General features: G+C 39.7%; 1 protein-coding gene across 2 annotated transcripts in view; it reads left to right on the forward strand.

Moving 5' to 3' along the window:
• The window catches only part of LOC124165145 (AF4/FMR2 family member lilli-like), a 457,820-nt gene that overhangs the window by 342,930 nt on the left and 95,462 nt on the right, over positions 1-19,428 (forward strand). The window contains exon 1 of one of the 2 annotated variants that reach the window (XM_046542453.1): positions 1,152-2,483. The exons of the other annotated variant lie outside the window; for it this stretch is intronic. Coding sequence (XP_046398409.1) covers positions 2,468-2,483 — 16 coding nt within the window. The 5' untranslated portion in view covers positions 1,152-2,467. Of the gene's footprint in view, positions 1-1,151; positions 2,484-19,428 lie in introns of those variants that run through there. 2 annotated transcript variants of the gene reach the window in all.

Genomic DNA, 19,428 nt, shown 5'->3' on the forward strand with positions numbered 1-19,428 from the left:
ACCACCCCAGGTTATCCCATCCCCCCAAGGTATATTCCTAGTTACGCCAATGTTGTTGAATACTATTGAGTAAGTACGAGTGGACTTAATGGATACTCTTGCGAAACCCCTAAAAACGGTTTAATGATTAAACTCGCTGAATACTCTAGCCTACGTATTATTAAGTTTTATGTTTTCGAATTCGAACTTATTATTGTTGCATATATGCATCGCAGAGGTCTCATTAGCAGTGCTTGTCATAAGTAAAGCATCAGACCCTATAATAGTAAAAACGAATATGTGCCGAATAACATGGCGATCCTTAACGTGGCCCCTTAGCCAACGCCACCCTGCGGTAGCTTGTCGTTTTCATATTGATAGCAGTATAGAGATATTTATAATATGCAACCAACAAGATACAAGTTGCGATGATTCCAGTTCTTACGGAGGTCTCATCGGCAATTATTTTTTGGCCTTTTAATTATTCTATGTATAGGAAAACATATTCCTTGTTTTGGTGGGTGAGGAGAGGCAGCTTTTAGATGAGATACGGAGGAGACAGAAGGCGTGGATGGAGCGAGTGCTTAGCGGGGGGGGGGGGGGGGAATGTTGAAAACAGTTTTAGAGGGAAGAATTTAGGTAAACGAGGGAGGGGAAGGAAAAGAATTGGATTTTTAGATAGAATGAAAGGTAGTAGGCCTTATTGTGAATGGAAGAGGGAAGTGCATAATGGAAGGGGAGGCTCACAGAATTCTTCTCAAGCACTCCATTGAAACCTACTGAAAAGTATTCTACCTTAATCGGTAGAATACTTTAATAATTCCTTGTTTATCATTACGAAGGTAAACATGTGCAGTAGTTGAATTGAATAATTTTGCCTCGATGATAGCCAGACGGACTATTCCGCAGTACTCAAACGTCATAGTTTCGTTTCTCACTGTATTGTGGGAACCCACTACCGTATCCTGCATAACACTACTGCATAGTGCGTACTCGTAGTGATACCGCCCCCTCTTTCCTCCGACCGTCCTCCCCCTTCCCCCCGCCCCACCTTCCCCTCCCATTCTATCTCTTACCTCCCCTCCGTGCCCCATGCCCTCCCCCGACCCCTTCCGCCTCCCACCCCTCCCTTCCCGTTCGCCTCCTGACGCACTCCCCACATACACAACTCCACCATTCTTCACGGCTCCCTCACGCTGGGCACTGCCGTCAACCCCCTCTTCCACGCGCTGCCGGGAACCCCGCCGGTCCTCAGTGCACACTCCCCTGCCCGTAAGGAACGTCGGGTCTGCTCGGACTCCTCCAGGGCCCTCAATCGGGGTCTCCTCTCCGTACCGCGTGCTGTTCGACCGCCCCTGTGGGTTCCTTGCACTCTCGTGTTGTTGCTTTAATCCCGGGAACCTGTCGGGAGTCGAAGCGGGGATGGAAAGTGGTAGCGTGCGAGTGGTTTTTCGTCGTGTGTACAGTTTGTGCGTGGACGTTTATTGTTTAGAACAGTGTCGTTTGGAGAATAGTGTCTGAGAAGACAGGTTACTCTTTCTGCTTTTGATCTCGACTTGAAGCTGTCGTAGCGCACGAGTGGATTTTCGTCGCGTCCGTACAGTTTGTGCGTTGACGCTTATTGTTTAGGACAGTGCCGTGTGGTAAGTTGTCTCAAAGGAGAGACAGCTTAGTTTCTGCTTTTGATTTCACCTGGAAGCCGTTCGACCTCTCTCAACAAGTCTCCGTGTTGTAGTTCGTCGACCTGACTGTCATCTGTCACTTCTTGGCTGTCGGTGCGCAGACGCCTATTGTTTACAACGGTGGAGTTCGAAGAAAAGTGTTTTTAAGACAGTTTACGTTTTCAACTCTTGATCTAGACCTGTTCGACAGATCTCAACAAGTGTGTTCTTGCCGTTTTTTGTGGTGTATTTCGTCACCCTGACTTTAATTGGATTCGTGGATATTTTTGCAGTTTTTTATCCTACGCATCGCTCTGACGCATTGCCTTTAACACAGTGGTGACTTTTTTTTACTAAAACTCCGTCAGTATTGCATTCTCTTTGAAATTGTTTGGCTCATGCTTCCTCAAGAGCACTTGGGACCACTTAATTTTCTTCGTTCCCATCCCAATCAGTTCGTCATATCTCGAAACGACACGCATTCTTCAGTCTCCAAACCTCATCATCGTCACGGATCAAGTCCGGATAGTTAACCTGTCCCATTCACTCGAGTGCGCTCCTTGTGTTGTGTAAAAGCGTGTCAGTCATCCTCGAGACTGGTTACTTTCAGAGGGGAGAGAGGATTTTCGTGTGTTTGGCCCACGCGTTTGAACTTCCGAGGAGAAAATAAATAGCCGTGCACGTTTCGGAGTGGAGTTCGTCATGGTGAGGAATTCGCCGGATTGTCGCCGTGTCGACCACTGGGCGAACTTCGCCGCTTGCTGATTTTTTGGCACCGAGGAAGGGGAAGTAGTTGGCATTGTCCAGAGGATCCTTAGAAGAAGAAAATGCCGTCGGTGGGGAGTAAGTTTTCTCTTTTCTGGGGATGAAAGAATCCGTCCAGTCCCCTTAAAAGCTCCCTTATCCTCCCTCCTTCCCCATTTCCTCCCATTGTGTCCCTGACTTTTTTGTCTCGCCCCTTTGTTTTCCCTATTTTTCTCTCCTTTTACGGTCGTCTTATATGCATGCGGTCGAGGAGTAGCACTAAGAAGGAGAGATTTTTGACGCCAGCTAAGGAAGCATCGAGCTTCAACTGTATTTTGTCAATGGCAGACCAATATTTAAATAAACGATAAATTTAAGTATACCGGGACTCGCCGCAGTGATAACTCTGAGGGAGTCACCCGCTGTCAATTTTCCATAGGGAAGAATGATGCCTCGGTAGCTTAACTGGCTACAGCACTCGACAGGGAATTGGGGGATCTGGGTTCGAATCCCGGTCAAGGCGTATGATTATCTCTGTGGATTTTTCGCAAAAACTATTTATACTATACAGGGTGATTCAGGAGGTTAGAAGAGATTAAGAAGCTAACTTTTCGTAAGGTTAGTTGGAGTGGAAATATTCGTGTATTCTTGAGCAAAAACAGGCTGCGATTAAAATACTAGCAATAATAAATTTCCTTCCTTCATATTTTTCAAGAGTCCGCTCCTGATGTGCAAACTTTTATTTTTATTGCGTTTTTCTGCGTTAAATTTATCGAGTGCTGTGATATGGACAGTAAACGATTTTATTTTTCGAGGAAGAGGCCTGTATTTATATAAAGGTTTTTCAGGAGGTATCTGCGATACCTAAGAAGACGGTAGGGGAGATAAGTTAAAGTATTATTTGTCCTGAAGCATGGGGTCGTAACTCCTCAGTGACTGAGAGAGATGGTAACGCATAAATATTTTTGGATGTACTTTGCAGTTGACATGAAAATGTTTTTTTTTTCGTATCCAGCCATTTCGACATTTTATTTAAAACTCTGTTTTTTTTAGAAAATTAAATAAGTTTGAATGAAAATATGCTCTTATAATTGTCTTCGAGCTCAATTAAACGAGAGATTAATTATAATATAATAATAATAATAATAATATTTTACGTAATTATAAAATATTATTTACTCTTTATTTTAGATTGGCAAAGTCTACTTAAGCTTCCCAAAAAATTAACTCGAGACATTTCTTCAAATGACTTCTTTGCTCTTTGATTTTATTTATGCCATTATGAATTTGTTTTCAAAGATTCCCCACTGTCATGCCTAGAAAATACATGCAACAGATTTAGTAAAGTAATCAAATTCACAAATATATCGGTGTCTTTTTATGTATTGGTCCTAAATAGTTATGGAAATTGTTGTAGGTATAGTATTATTTAAAGCTAAAAATTATTCATATTCGTATTGCCTGATTTCTAGCACCTGGAAGGTCTTAAATTTTGTCAAGCGATGGAAACAGGGAAATCCTTTTAATTCTTCGTCTACCAAGAGTGCGTAGGCAACAGGAGTTTTTATAAGATTTCGAAAGGTGGAGGCGTGAATGATTTTGAATGCATAATTTCTTCAAATTTAAGGCCCTGGACTATTTTTTTGCTGAGACCATACTGTCATTATCGTTGTTTGTGTGATGCTCAGGAAGATTGGGGGGGGGGAGGTTGTGAGAGCCTATAGTGGGAAGAGGGAAACGGTCTTAGTTGATGAAGAAGAAGAACATGTTAAGAGGTGAGTGGGATGTAGGTGGCCTTGTCTTTTCCTCCTTCCCGTCAAAGTTTCGTCATTTTTTATAATTTTTTTACAAACTCGCTGTGGTGTTTGTCATATTGTCCGTTCAAATCTTAAAACTCGATTTCAGCTTACTTTCCAATTGGCTTTCAAGCTGAAATTCTCAGGATAACTCGGAACCAGATGACAATGCAATATCATAACACTTTCATTTTGATTTTAACTGTATTCCGACTGTTATCCAGAATTTGGAATTAAAAATGGAGATAAGTTTTAAAAATGGCCGCCAATTTCCGATTGCGGCGCTGCGATCATTTAAAGGAACTAGACAGTCATAACAACAAATTTGTTTTCATCAAAGTTCATTGAAAATTTTATTGAAAAAAAATACCAAAGAAAGGAGCTAAAACGAAATGAGTAGGCAGATAGGGTGGGAAAAATGGTGTAATTTTTGTCAAATTATGTAGGGCTTGTTTATGAACAACTCCACGCTGAAAAATTTGTAGTTGCGATCACTTTAAACTCGTTATTCCCTCCTCTTTGGCAATTATTTCTCACAAGTAGGCCACCCGGCGTTGCACGGGAAGGATACTACCCTGAGAAGTGAGAAATTTGGAACTTGGAATTGTTGGTCACATTGCAGGATTTTTGTGATTTTTCAATTTAGAGTGTCAAGAGGCATGCCTATCCGGCAGGATGTCCAACCGCAGAAGTTGTATGACGTGACGTAACATACGGTAATGAAAAAACGACGCAAAGAACCCGTCGGACGCAACCAAAAGTAGAACTTCGAGGTTTGGGAGCATGGGATACATGTAGAATAAAATAGAATAGAATATTTTTATTATACTCAAGGTAAAAACCTATGAGAGCAAAAAATAGAAAATACAGGAAATGTTCTACTCTAAATAAAAGGCATTTTGACAAAAATAAGGCATTGTGGAGATTATTGCTAGGCTAACAAGTATTTGATATTTATACAAAAAATGTAAAATATTCAATACTAATAATACAAAAATTTAAGTTTTAACTTAGACAGTAATGAACACACACATACATATACACATTTATGTAGAGAGTTTTGATAACATCACAACTTTAAGATGATAACTCTAATGAGTTGAGGAGACTGAATTAAGCCCCAGACTTCAAATAGGAGTACAGCCTTCTTGTAAACGACTGTAATTGTGACGTCTTTATATTTGGCGGAAGAGAGTTCCAGAATCTAGACGCAGTTGGATAAAAAGATTTGAAATATATATTGGTGCGGGCTTGAGGGATTTGAAGGTCAGAAACACGGCGGGTGCAAATTCCAGTAACTTTTTTGCGGGGGATGAATAATTCGTACAGGTATGCTGGAGTCTGTTTTTTGAATTTACGTTATAACTTTGGTCGCAATCCGCGTAGCCGAATGGATACGCATAGCGGGAAAACAAACAGACATCCTCTTCTATATATACGCATATGTACGCGTATTCTCTCCGCTTTCCTTGTGATCGCGTGAGTCCCATAGTTTGACTCGTGTTTTTCCCTGTCGGGCGCCTCCCTCGCGGCATCCTTGTACGGTCGGAAACCAAACAATCGAACGGAATGTTTTCCGCCTCATCGCTTTAGTGGAATCGCAGAAAACGGTTGCTTCGAGTAAGGCCTTCGTCGTCTAGCGAGTCGGGAGTTCTTTCTTTCGTCCTCCGTGGTGCTAATTCAATTTAAGACTCGGCGGAGGACGAAAGTTGAGGAGAGAAACACGTTCCATGCGTTATTTTCGGACTGTATATGTCATCCGGGGTGAATAACCAAGCAATGGAGAGTATTTTCGCCATGAACGCCCCAAGAGGAGGTCCAATTCCATCCCATAGTAGGCTGCTTTCTATTGTCACTTGAGTGGCATTTTAAATGCGACAGCATCGCAGTCGGTTTTCAAAAATGACCGCGGCGCGGTGATTTTCGTTCAATACGATCAACTCTTTCCAATATTTTGCAGTATAGTGTATTTAATTGTGAGGAATAGCTTTGAAAAGTAATGAATTTGAAAAATAACATCATCTTGTGCATAAATTTCGGTCAAAACCGCTGATTATACCTTAGTCCCCCGTGTAACTCGGATCAATTTGTCCGTCAGCGACGCGAGTGGCGACTTTTGTAAACACTTTTAAATGCGCGATGGTTGAGTACACATTTCGAGCCAATTGAGGATAGTAATTTTTAATATTTAAAGGCGCTCCCATGGAGGGTTACTTACAGTTCCACTTTCCTGCACCTATATACTTTCTACAAAGTTAGAAATGGCCGTGGCCAGAGGATTTTAGTCTATCGAATAGTGGCTTTAAATTAGCCATCGTTTTTTATGTACATTGGAAGTAAGTGATTGTATTCTCAGGACTTCGTATCTGGTTCTTATCTTCGGGATCAAATTTTCAGTATAAAGGGTCTTAATTGATCTCCATACAAGTGAAACCCTCTAAATATTATCCTTACCCTTAAAAGCCCTCCGAAATGTTTATTAGCTATGTCCTGTGTAATGCTTGAAAGGAGGTCTACCTACATCGGGTAAGGAATTGCTAGCTTTTTGGTCATTAATACCTCGTGCTATTATGAGGTGTTTAAGTGTCGATGGACCATTGGTGGAGGACCATTTTGCCTATCAACGCCGATGGTTTCTTACGTATATATTTCTCGCTATACCCTTCTTACGTGTGTACCGACAATGAAGTTAAGAAATAACTTGCTTAGTTACTTATAGGTTTAAAATCCAAGAGTATTTTCCATTAGCGAGTATGCGTAGGGATGTCTTATTATAAAGACTTAACATGTGGGTAAAATATTAAAGATTTTTATTTCGCGTTGTCTCGTATTTAGAGCTAAATCAGCGTCTGGATCAGGATATGGGAATATTTTACTTATATTTGAAATATTGTTTCCGATGGAATATATGAAATTATATTTTCGGGTACCTTTGTGACGCATATTCTTTTGCATTGCATGCCAAATTACCTTCAAGTATTTTCTCCTTACTGAACGCGCGTGGATGTTCATTACGAATGAGGATGATATTTTTATCGTGAGTGTCTTCAGGTGAGTTATTTACGTGTTTGCAATGAAGGCTTTGTATCTCTCTCTCGAGTCCCATTTATGGAAGTTATTACGTGTGTTGTTTTGATTGTTAGCGCGTCGGGAAAAAAGATGAGAAGAGTGTAATTTCAAATGAGCCGCCGAAAAAGTCATAATTCAGCTGGAAGAGACATACGCTGGATCTTCGTTTTCTTTCCCCGGAGCCAGGGCAAGTCTTGCCCGCCCATAATAATGCACGTTAGAGGATATAAATTCGAATCGTCTTGTCGGTTCTCATTTAACCTCAGGCGTTCGCAAGACTTCATCCTCGGCGCTGCGAACAACTTTGGCGAGGAATTTAAATGTTGGGCCTTTGGTGTGAGCGTTGAGAAAGAGATAAGGAAGGGTCCTTTCAATTTTTCTCCCAACCATAACTTAAAGTATGCAATGGTTCCGCAATTAGTTATCTTGAATACTAGGATACGGTTGTTATGGTGGCTATTGTGTTGGCTCCCCACTCCGTGTGCTCCGGTTCGAATCCCGGCGGTGACAAAATTTTCCAAGACTGCCCGATCCATTCTTGAATGTTGTGTGGAGGACATTTCAAGGGCAACACTCCGACCGCCGGACGGGACATAAAGCCGTGGTCCCCTTGGCGCCTTTCGTTAACAGCAGGTTTATACCAACGCCGGGTTTCTCTCCACCCTTCCTTATCTACCCTTCTCTCATGGCGGAAATGACCTCAGCTGTCGGTCCTCCGAATACCATACCATTAGATACCTTGATTACAATTATGTTAGAAAAAAGCTTCGCTACGATCTAGGAAAGCACTAACGGTGATTAACTCGGCCTCTCCTTCTGTATTGAAGTGAAAATATATCACCTGTGTTGAGAGCTAATTACCAGTTCTTGAAATTTCGTGCTTATATTTATATCAGTTCCTCAAATAAGGTTATGAGTGATGAAAATTGTTCGTGCAGCCTTTAAAGCTTCAAAAATTAGTTAAGAAATAATAAAAATTAAACAACTTCATTCTTTTAATTAATTAATGGATGCTGGAGACCAGATCCGTGGGTGTGTGTATTGATTCATTGCAGCGTATTCTACTTTTTATAAATTATATGAATGTTACATTATTCAGTCCATTTTCATAGTATTTGATCGTATGGAAAAACGGAGGGATGTCATTAAATTGGTATTACCAACGAATAAGACCAATGATAGTGAACTCGTAAAAAAGTTAACGTTAGCCCCAAACAGATTATGATGTCACAAAGTTCTCGTATATTCTTAATATGATGAGATGACAAAAGCACTACTTTACTTGTCAGAATATTGCCCATGTAAGATAAAGAGATGCGCCTTTATTTGTTAAATGATTTTAAATGCTAATCTTACTTAATGAATTTCCACCATAATTACCGGTGGAAATGGAATCATTCCCAGCTGGATGTAAATAAACGCCTTCCTCGAGCTAAGGCAATTTACTATGGTCTCCCTTTCCATTCGTAGGAAAAAGCCTTGCCTGTCTCTCAATGAAACCCTCCACTCTCCCAAGGAAAAAAAGCCAAATGACGCCCTCTTTTAATCGTGTATTCGTGTTTCCGTCCAGGGTTTTCCATGTTTTTTTCGAATGAAACTCCCCAAGGTGGAAGGGCTCCGAACGTCCTTCAAGCCGACGACCGAGCAGGTTGCCCACCCATCACACTTTCCACGTTCTTGGGGGATGGGTTCGTGCGTGAAGGAGGGAAGTAAATGAAGAATTTTGTGATAACAATGCCGTATGGATACCGTTGCTAAAGGAATTTATTTGAAAGCCTAAACAAGCACACTGTTAGGGGTAAGGGGTTCACAAAGTACATCCTTCTGCCAGCCTCAGTGGCCCTGGGGTAATTTCCTCGTCTACCAAGCTAAGTGTCGCGGTTTGATTAACCTCTATCTAACGCATGAATGTATGTGACTGTCGAGAAAATAAATTACAAGAAAGGGCTATCTAGTCTTAAAGTCTCTTATAACAAAGACGACATTATTGTTATTATTATTATTACTATCTCCATTACTGAATGTGGATGTCATAGTGAACTATTCATCTTATTTTCCTTTCCCCTCTCTATAATTACAACGACATTTACCCTAGATTAGCGTCAGCATAGAGGCTGATTTCTGTTGTCTCTTCGGTCACATTTTCATCTGTTTTCAAAAATGTCCGCGGCGTGTTGATGAGTGCAATGCGATCCACTTTTTTCCAATATTTTACATCATAATTTTTGTAATTGCAAGGCGTAGCATTGAAAAGTTTTTTAGATCACATCATCTCGTGCATAAATTTCGGTTAAAACCGCTAGTCTTATCTCATTTCCTCGTTAAACTCGGATCGCTTTGTCCGTCAGCGATGTGAGTGGTGACTTTTGTAAACTCATTAAAATGCGCGGTGGCTGACGGATTTAGAAGCCGACTTGAGGTTCCTCTTTTGTAGTATTCGTGGTTAGGGCTTATGTCAATTTGCTCCACGATGCATTTCACAAAGTACCTACCTCCTACTGCTGGCCTCGGTGACCTTGTGGTAATTTCCTCGTTTGCCAAGCTAAAGGTCGCAAATGAATTGCGACCTTTAGTTTGGCCGACGTTTTGGGTTCGAATCTCACCTGGGTGGTTATACCATCATCTAAGGCATGGATGTATGTATTTGTTTATCAAATGAATTGCAAGAAAGGACTATCTGGTCTTAAAGTCACTTATAACGAAGACGTCGTTATTGCTATTATTATTACTATCTCCATTAATGAAAATGCGTGTTTTAATAAACCATTTATTTTGTATGATCTTAGGTTTTCCCTACGTATCAGGTGCAGAAAAGTTTCTCGGGTTTTCCACCGGTTGATGTTCTCCATGTCTCCCGACGTTTCCATCTGCGAGTTACTGTTCATCCTCAGGAATCTTCTGAATGAAGGGGGTCAGAAGATCCCTTGAGAATGAACAGCAGGTAGCTGCTCGAATCGTCGGGAGACGTAAAGAACATCTACTGGTGGAAAACCCGAGAAACTTTTCTGGAACTATTTATCTTATTTTCCTTTTCGCTTTATATAATTACGTCATTGATTTTCCACTTTTTCCGCTTCACCGTTACGTTCTCATGATGGGAAGTCGTTTTCCTGTAAAAATGAGGTTGATGACAAGGAAAAGATGTGCATTTTCCATGGAATACAGAAACGAATCGGGAATATTTAACTTGACTAAAATTTCGTAAGTGATCCTCCTGGCGTCTTTAGGTCGAAGGAACTGTTGCAAAAGGCATTACTGTACTCGGTGTGACCGAAAAAGGGAAAATCATAATTCACTCTGCGGAAACCCGAAAAGCAATAATAATTAAAACAGTCGATCTCACAGTAAAGCTGATCGCAGAATTTATTAGATATATTTATGATCTTTAATTTCAGTTTTTACACTTTCATATGATTTAGGTATAGTTGGCAGGTAAATACGCGTTTCAACCTATTTCAGTTCACATTAGTAATTTCTTCCGAAACATTATCTAGGGTAGGGAGAAATGTATGAATCGGCATATTAAGGCTTGAATGAAGACAACTTTTTTCCCTCTTAATGATTATTTTTTAGAATTATCAGCGTCAATGCATTAACCACAGGTGTAATTCTTCGGAAAAATATAATTAGAGACCACAGAAAATTTAATATTAAATGATTTTTATTTAGGTTTGTAGCAGTAAGGTTTGAACTTTACCAATATATGTAACACTGCTAAATTATATGACCCTGTTTTGATTTTATTAAGTGTATCAAAATACATATACCCGTTGAAGTGGCGATGTTTGGCGTGGAGAAACTGAAACATGTACAAGCTATGAGCCATTATCTAAGGAATTTGTAGCAAGAAAGGGAAAATAAATACTTCTTGTAACAGACTACTAATGTGAAATTCTAAAATATAAACATACTACCACAATTGCGTGGAGCTATTATATCATGATGTACGTAAGTGGTTTAATGATGGGAAGTCGTTTTCCTGTGAAATAAGGTTTATGACAAGGAAAAGATGCGCGTTTTCCTTAAAGTGCAGTAACAGATCGGCATTTAGAAAGTGGAGAAAAACAAAAAAGATGGCATATGGTTAACGACATTTACTCTTGATAAGCAAGCATATTGCGAGCATTATAATTATAATTACTGTGTACATTTTCATATTCATAGTGATCTATCGTTCAACTACTTTCGCCTGAAGATACCTAATAATGGCGAAACTAATGGTGTGACCAATTAAAATATTAGTGGAAAGTTCGAGTGAATTATCATGAACACACAGGAAGTTATCTTCGTGTGTAGCATACTCTAAGGAAACGAGCTGTAGCCTCAGTCTTAATATAGACAACAACGATTATCGGCTTCTGCGCATGTAACCTAAAATGACATAGCAAAACCCCAGATCGCGTGGTCCCTGGTGGGTCTAATTGACCGTTACGAACGATAATGTTTACGTAATTCTTCGTTAAAACTTTCTCGCTTGGTCATTATAAACAAAAGCCCCGAAATAGCAACGGTGATTAAAAACAAAAGTGCAATGAAAAGTTTTTAATTACATTGATAATGTATACGATTTGCATAATTTATTTCCTTTAGGAATCTGATTAACATTTAATATAATACTCTCGGTAATGGAGGAGTGTTTCGATTTTAATTAAATCTATTGATATATCGTATTTTATCGGGCACGTTTTTTCCATTTCCAATATTCATATTTTAGTTGACTGTTTTTTTTATTGTTATGAAAAATTATTTATAAATCCTTTTAAACATGATATAACCTCTTTTCCATTTCAAATACTAATACCCCAGTTGGAGTGTTTGCCTCGACTTTTGGACGCTGCTCAACCACTTGTAGCCCTCATGTTCATAGTTGTGCTGAGGCTCTAGCTTGTGCGTGTTTTTGGAGATGATGACCATGTTCTTCTGTAATGGGGAGGATAAGGGATGCCTGTTGGGTGGTTAGCCGTGATGTTTTGGGGAGAGACTGCTTTCGTTTTCCTTCTTATTTTCCTGCCTCGAGTCAACCTATCCCACTATACATATCCCATCATTTTCATTCCTTCCCCCCCTCCCTCACACCACCTCTCACAAGTGGCCGTACATTTTTCCGTTATAAGCGCGATATTTATGCGCGCGTCCACTCCGGTGCCCAAATTGGCTCGTGCCCACGCGGAAAAGCACGTATGCGGGACATCAGGTACGCATGTATTTAGCAAAATCTAATCTCCTCTCTCCAAGTGAACGTCTGGCGAGATGATTTCAGCTCCCGCAGTGGTGACCAGCTAATATTTCTCACGTACAATGCGGGTTGTTGCTAGGTACCTCGAGTATTTTCGATCGTCGACTTTGTCATCGCCTGGTAATTCAGTTTTTTTCACGTTATCGACTCTTTTGTCCGATTGAATGATATAATCAATTTTTTTCTACATGTTTTAGACTGGTTCTAGAATATCTTATCATAATTTTCTTAGCAAATATATTTTGAAGCATTTTGAAAGCCTTCAGAATGAGACGGAAGAATCAAATTGAGTGACACGACCACTTGATGAACAGTCTCCATTATTAGAAAAGTCTGTTGAAAACCTTAGGAAGAATCGGTCTTACCTTTTGAAATGATAATGTATGGGGATAATACTTGAAGAAAATGACAAGTAAATGAAGGATACTGGTAAAATCAATGGAGCAGATTCTAAATGATGTCAGATAAAAGAACTAAATTAGTGCTAAAAGCTTATAGGCTATCAAAAATCACATTGAAGTTCGTTCCAAATCGATTGTCGTCAATTATTATGCCTTTTATTAATTTTGTCAATTATTTTCATCTTCGTATAATGTAGTTATTTATTTAAAAATGGCGGTAATGGTTTAATATTTTTGTGGGCACCTAAATTGGCGAGCAGCAGTATTAGAATATCTGAAACCAAAACATAAGGTAGCAAATGTCTTTCAGAAACACCTGTAGTCAGCATAGCGTTGTCGGTGGCCTAAACAGTCATCGCAGTTTCAAGTAATGCAGCCATCGGAACAAATATACCCGAAAGGTAGCAAGCATATTGCAACGAACGGCTTCCATCTTGGCACCAGTTCAAGGTCGAGTGTCGGCTGTGTGTCGTTTCAGAGGTGGATTTACATATTCTTCGGTTTCATGAGTTTTCACTTTCGTTTTGAAATGGAGTCGGGCCGTTTGGCCGGCAGTTCACGCGGTGTTTGTTCGTAAATTATTTTCTCGAGTCGCTACCTGAACGCAGTGCTATTTTCGTTTCGTATATTATTTTTCTCAACTCCAGGTTTCTTTATCTGCTCGGTACCGTTGACATATGTCGCTTTTCTTTGACTTTGTTGTTTCATTTAGAGAGGACCTCCCGTTCTACAGGCACAGGTATTTTTACTTATTACCTGTTTAAATTCCAAGTTATAAACATGAAATTTTGAGAGTTAATAGATTAGATCATTGTCAACATTACTTGCACAGTAAATGTGAAAGTTTTACCCCAGTTTTTTTTAAGTACGTGCATTTAAAAAATTGAAGATACTGGTAAATTGAAAATTAGTGTGTGATAGCACAAGTTTTGAGCTATTAACTCAATCAGTGACACAACCCGAAAGGCTGTTATGGGTAGGTAGGGCTAGAGCTTCCCTGAGATTAAACCAGACCTCCGTTCAAACAATCAAAGCGATTGACAACATATATGTAGAACTTCTTGAAGCAATGGAATCTCTTGCTATTTTGCAACAAAAATATTGTTGTGGATAGAAGTATTTACGTATCAATAGTTCATCTGGAAGACATATGTATTGTTACGAAACAATATGCACAGTATTACTAGTTTATTTCGGAAGGTGATCCTTCCAACGGCCTTAGCCGCTGGGGTCACATAGAGCTCCAGTATTGGTTTATGACAATGGTATATAAATTTTTTAATTGTTTAAGGATCAAAACATATATATAACAAATAAAAAAATATGACGCATTTGGGGTGCCAGGTGCTTTCCCTGGGTCACCGTGCGCTTCGAGAACATTGTTTGATGTGTCTGAAGGCTTAACCTTCATCATGGAATACGGGATTTGCACCCGGGACCGACAGCAGCCCAACGCTGTACCTGCACTGGGCCACTACGCTCTACCTTAACTTTTACTACTTCGAAAAAAATATTATAAGATGACTTAGTTTATAAGAAGTTAAACCATGAAGCTATTCTTTCTCTTTTCCCGTTGCGAAAATGCATAAGGGTTACTTACTTGAGATCACGTTTGCGCTAGTAGTAAAAAAAAAGTAAGTTGATCCTTCAGAGAGGTACTTTAGTTCCTTAAATATCATCAATATGGCGCTAATTTATTTTTCATCTCCTAGTATATTGATTTCCGGCATTTGTGTACAACAATAGAACAATTCTCATGAATATACTATCAACTTGTCGACCGTTATTCCGTGGTTCTTTCGTGAATACACGAAGTCAATGCATTAGGCGCAGTGGTCGAGAAACACAGCCGACATTTGGGAGAGATAATTGCAGTGCGTTAAACATGAAACGAGTCCCAATGATTGATCGTCTATCCCTCTAAAGGAAGCGTTTACAATCTCGGACCTCCGTATGGAATTCTATCTTTGGGGGACCACCCAAGACCACTGGACGCGCTCGGAAAGGCCAGTCAGGCATTGTTGTCTGAGGTTCATCGCTATGCACGCTGCTTCGTTGTCGATAAAGTCGACTCCTTCCTCTTAATTGCGCCTCAAGTTTGCGAATTGTTTAGAATTTTCTCTAAGCAGTAGTCTCTCGTGAATGCGCATCGGTGTTGAGAAAAAAAGCCAACATGAAATATTTATGAGTAGCGCCTTCGCTACGTGCATACTTAGGAATATAAATAGATGTTTGCTGGCGCATGAGAATATTAATTAACTCTTTGAGGCGTAATTAAGCAGCGCTGACGCCTTAGCTCGGACATAGTGAAGTTTCCTCTGCAGTAACACGCGTAATTACCGGTCCGGAATAATGTGGTACCTAGAGTGTTATTTTACCACGCTATAGATCGGGTTTGGTATCCACATTGTTGCAGAAATTTTTATAGTAGCAATCCGGCTAATGTTTGGCTTCTTTTAGGGTGGCGAATGGACTGTGTTTTTCGTACGTAGGATGGCAGTCTGAGCCCTTCGTTATACTGCCGCGAATATTCGACAATAATTGAATATGTATTGGAAGGAGCATCAGAGTCATATGTCGGGTTAGTGAAAGCCTTAGTTACAGTTCGTTTAGTATTGAAATGCTGGGGCCTTTTTCATTTTTGTTTGTTTACTATGTTTAGGGTAAAGCTTATATTTTATCACTTGTTTATGTGTTTTTCATGGTAACGTCATGTATTAACTTGAGTAAAATCAATCCATATTGCCACTCGACAGAAAATTCGGCTGGTAACTTTATTTTTAGTAATAATAAAATATAAATAGCTCTCCGTGATTACGTTGTTTGTCGAAATATTTTTCTTGCACTTTGCGATTCTAAAGGCCGGTTTTGTATTAAGTGATTCATCTTAGATTGCAAGTCATTGAATGCGGCAACAGATCAATAAACCCAACACTGGAGGATAATAGCTGTAATTAGTTGGGAAGTGGCTGTACCCAGTGATGGATTTATTTCTCTGCTCACAGCCTACCTCTCGCTCTTGATCCGAACACATGCAGTTCTGAGGCACCGATTCACATCTTGTCGTGATATAAAAAAAAACATAAATAAACGACCAACGTATTTTTTATGACAAAGCAATGTCTCAAAGCACCTATATTAGTAGATGCAAAGCTTAGTAGTTCTCCAGAGTTGTAAACTGAATAGAATTGAAGTACTAAAAAGATAATAGAAATTTTACTTGCATCACTGAAACTTTGTGCTTGGAGAACTGCGTATGCCGATTATTCACGAGTACACTAGAGAGAAGCCATTGATTCCCATTATATGCTGCTACAAATGAAATATTGATTAGGTTCTGGACGATGTCCGTCATTATGCATTTTCTTAAATTGTTGATCGAGCAATTACACTCTGAAATTTCAAGTTTATTTGAATCTGCTGGAAATGTGATACAATGATTGAATCTCTATAACTTGCTTTTGGTATTTTAGTGTGACGTGTAAAGATATTGAGGAGGCCTTGGAAAATATTGAGCAGTTAATTTATTACAAAATATTAATAGCTCTATGGTGTTTTTTTCGTATTCGTCCAAGAAAAGTATTTTTCTAGTGCTGTGTAGTATTGACCTGAAACCCATTGATGCGATAGACATTTTTATCAGTGTAGAAATTTGGAAGAGTAATTGAACCTCTATAAATTGCTTCGATATTTTAATGTGACGCATGTAGTTGCTGAAAATGTCTTGGTAACTATTGGTCAATTAATTTATTACAGGATATGAAGAGCTCTTTCGTGTTTTTTTATTTGCTAATTCGTTTACGAAAAGTATTTCTTCACTGCACTGTGTTGTATCGGGCTGAAACTGATTGGTGCGATAGGCCTATCTTCCGTGTGAAAGCCTTCGGATAATCCTCGCCGCGGATGGCGTTCCGTCTTTGTTTTCGCGCGCCTCGAAATCTGTCGTGCGTGTGATTGCGCGAATATTTTCGCGTGGGTGTCACGCAGGACTGCCGCCGTGTCCTCGATTCTCGGGCGGCTCCCTTGTCCTTCATCGAGTCACCCAGGCAACGCGATCCTGAATGTGGGTTCCGTGCGAAGTGACTCATCTAAGATTAGAAGTCATTGAATGCGACAGCAAATCAATAAAGTCACCGCTGAATAATAATTTCACTTCATCTATTCGCAAAGTTATCGTTTCGCGCGCGGTGAATATGAATTGCTCTGATACTAGCGTTAGAAAAGAAGGCATTTATCAACAGGAAATGACGTTTCCGTCGCGTGAATTCCGTAGCGTTATGGAATGTGTTAGGATTAGTCACGGTTTTGACGGATTGGACTTAGGTAGTTGAGAGTTATTTTTTATAGTTTTTTCGACTGCTTAATTCATTCTCAAATATTTTTTGAAAACCACTATAGAAAATTGGTCTCCTGGAGACCATTCGCATAGCCTCGTCAACCTTCATCTTTTTTGACACTTCCGGTCCAGTTTCTCCTTCTGAACTAAATCTGATTCTTAGTTATTTGACGGATGCTATTGTGCCAGCTACATTCGCTCACTTACCGAAAAGTTCACCTTGATCTGAATTACAAGCCGCGACAAATAGTGTTGATTCAGATGCGGTGATTAAAGATTTTGTATAAGTAAATGGCTTTGCATATGGTTGCGCATTGTTGTTTGACGATGTTATGTTACTTCGTTAATTTTTAGTTTATGTTTTTAATGCTATAAATAATCTATTTTATTTCATATCTCAGTCGATCGTTGATGATTGTCCATTGCAATTGGCTGCACAGTTCAATCATCAATCATGTTGGTTTGAGCGAAAAAGCTTACGGCTTTCGGTTTACAATCATCCCATCAGTCAGTGACCATAGGCGATCAGCGAATATCGATAAGTAACAAAAAAACTTTGCTAATTAAAATAGGATAAGGAATACTCGCAATCGATCTTAATACCAACAAAACATTGGTACCCTTAAGAATTGATGACTGTTGCAATTACTCGAACCATCGCGCGCCTTGTGTAGTTTTATTTAGTATGCTGCGGCATACAGTCTGTGATTCCACAATAGTTCCAAAAGTGCGAAAATTCAACAAGTGAAAAATCAGTTGTCTCAACCAGGGCACGAACTCGGAACCTCCGAATCTGTACCAAGGGCGGTAACCACTTCAGCAACGAAGGTAGCAAGGCAATGAATAGTTGATTAGACCACTTATCGCATATTAGGACGACCGGGGTTCGAATCCCTGCCAAGGGTATATAATTCCTCCTGTTTGGTATTTCCTCGTTCTGAATACTGTCTCAGAATCAGTCTCCCACGTGTGTCACCGTTTTCGTCAACCCGGAAAACTCTTTGACTCACCGTGAGGCTGTTTTGCCCCCTCACTCCTTGGAAGCCCGCCGACCAGTTGCACTGAAGTCCTTGCATCCCACACGCACGAGGACCGGTGGACGACGGAACGAAAGTGAAAAATTGATATCGGTGTGCGCACTGATGTCGGCTTCCGCGTAGGCACTTGGCGCCGCAGAGTAGGTAAATATGATTAGAGTGCTCAACCAAGGTAGCTGTACGGTAGAAGCCGAGTAGAACTTTGAAGCTCCCAGCTTCATTATTATTAAGGTAGCTGGAAAAAGGTGGTCAACTAATTATTAAAAAAATGATTTTATTAAAATATTGATTATTTTACATCTTCGTGAATGATGATGCAAGTTAATCCTTTTCTGAAGTTCTTAAGGGTTCGGTCAAAATTTAAAGAAATATGTATTTATTTTTAGCCTCGATGCCTCGATGAAATTTTAAAAGTAAAGCGGATCGTTGCTCAAGAAAAGATTTATTTTATTCTGACCTAGCCCTCGAGAACTTCGCTAATTATGAATTAAGAAGTGTTGAATAAAACTACAGCAATTAAGTGTAACATCCTACGTAAGTATCAATCAAAATGAACATCCTCTTCGGAGTCAACCATTAAGCGATTATCGCAGATACGGAAATCTTAAAGGGTCAGAACCGAAACCGATATGATACTTCAACTTAGTTAAAAAACTTCAACTTAGAAAAAGTTAGTGAATTAAATACAAAAAGTATTTATTATCCTGATACAACTATTTCTATCATATTAAATTCAACGGAAATATAAATTTTCAGATTAAATGAACGATTTAAGAGAATTAACTTAGCATCAAACAATGCTAGTCGGAACTACATAAACAGCAGTATTCCTAGAAATCTCGGAGGTTTTGGAGGTGCATGATAATATGGTCTAGCGTTTTTCCTATTCAGTCTTGGTCACATTCGCTGTGCTGCAAATCGTTCTTGTTTACCTTTAATAATTCTGAGTTTCGTGCCCGATACAATTTCACATCACTTGTCCAGGGTTCGTCCATTTGTCGTCTAGAAATCCTTCCTCACTCCGCATTTGAATATTCGCCGCGTGAGTCTCCATCGAAAGCCCGGATCGCTATTATTAAAGTTCTAATTGATGTACCGCGCAGGGCGTGTATTGAATAACGTGGTACGTTAACTTTAATTGAACTTCGTGTTTTCGCATCCCTTTCCCC

This window comes from Ischnura elegans, chromosome 9 (assembly GCF_921293095.1).
Source record: "Ischnura elegans chromosome 9, ioIscEleg1.1, whole genome shotgun sequence".
In the NCBI taxonomy this organism is placed as follows: Eukaryota; Metazoa; Arthropoda; class Insecta; order Odonata; family Coenagrionidae; genus Ischnura; species Ischnura elegans.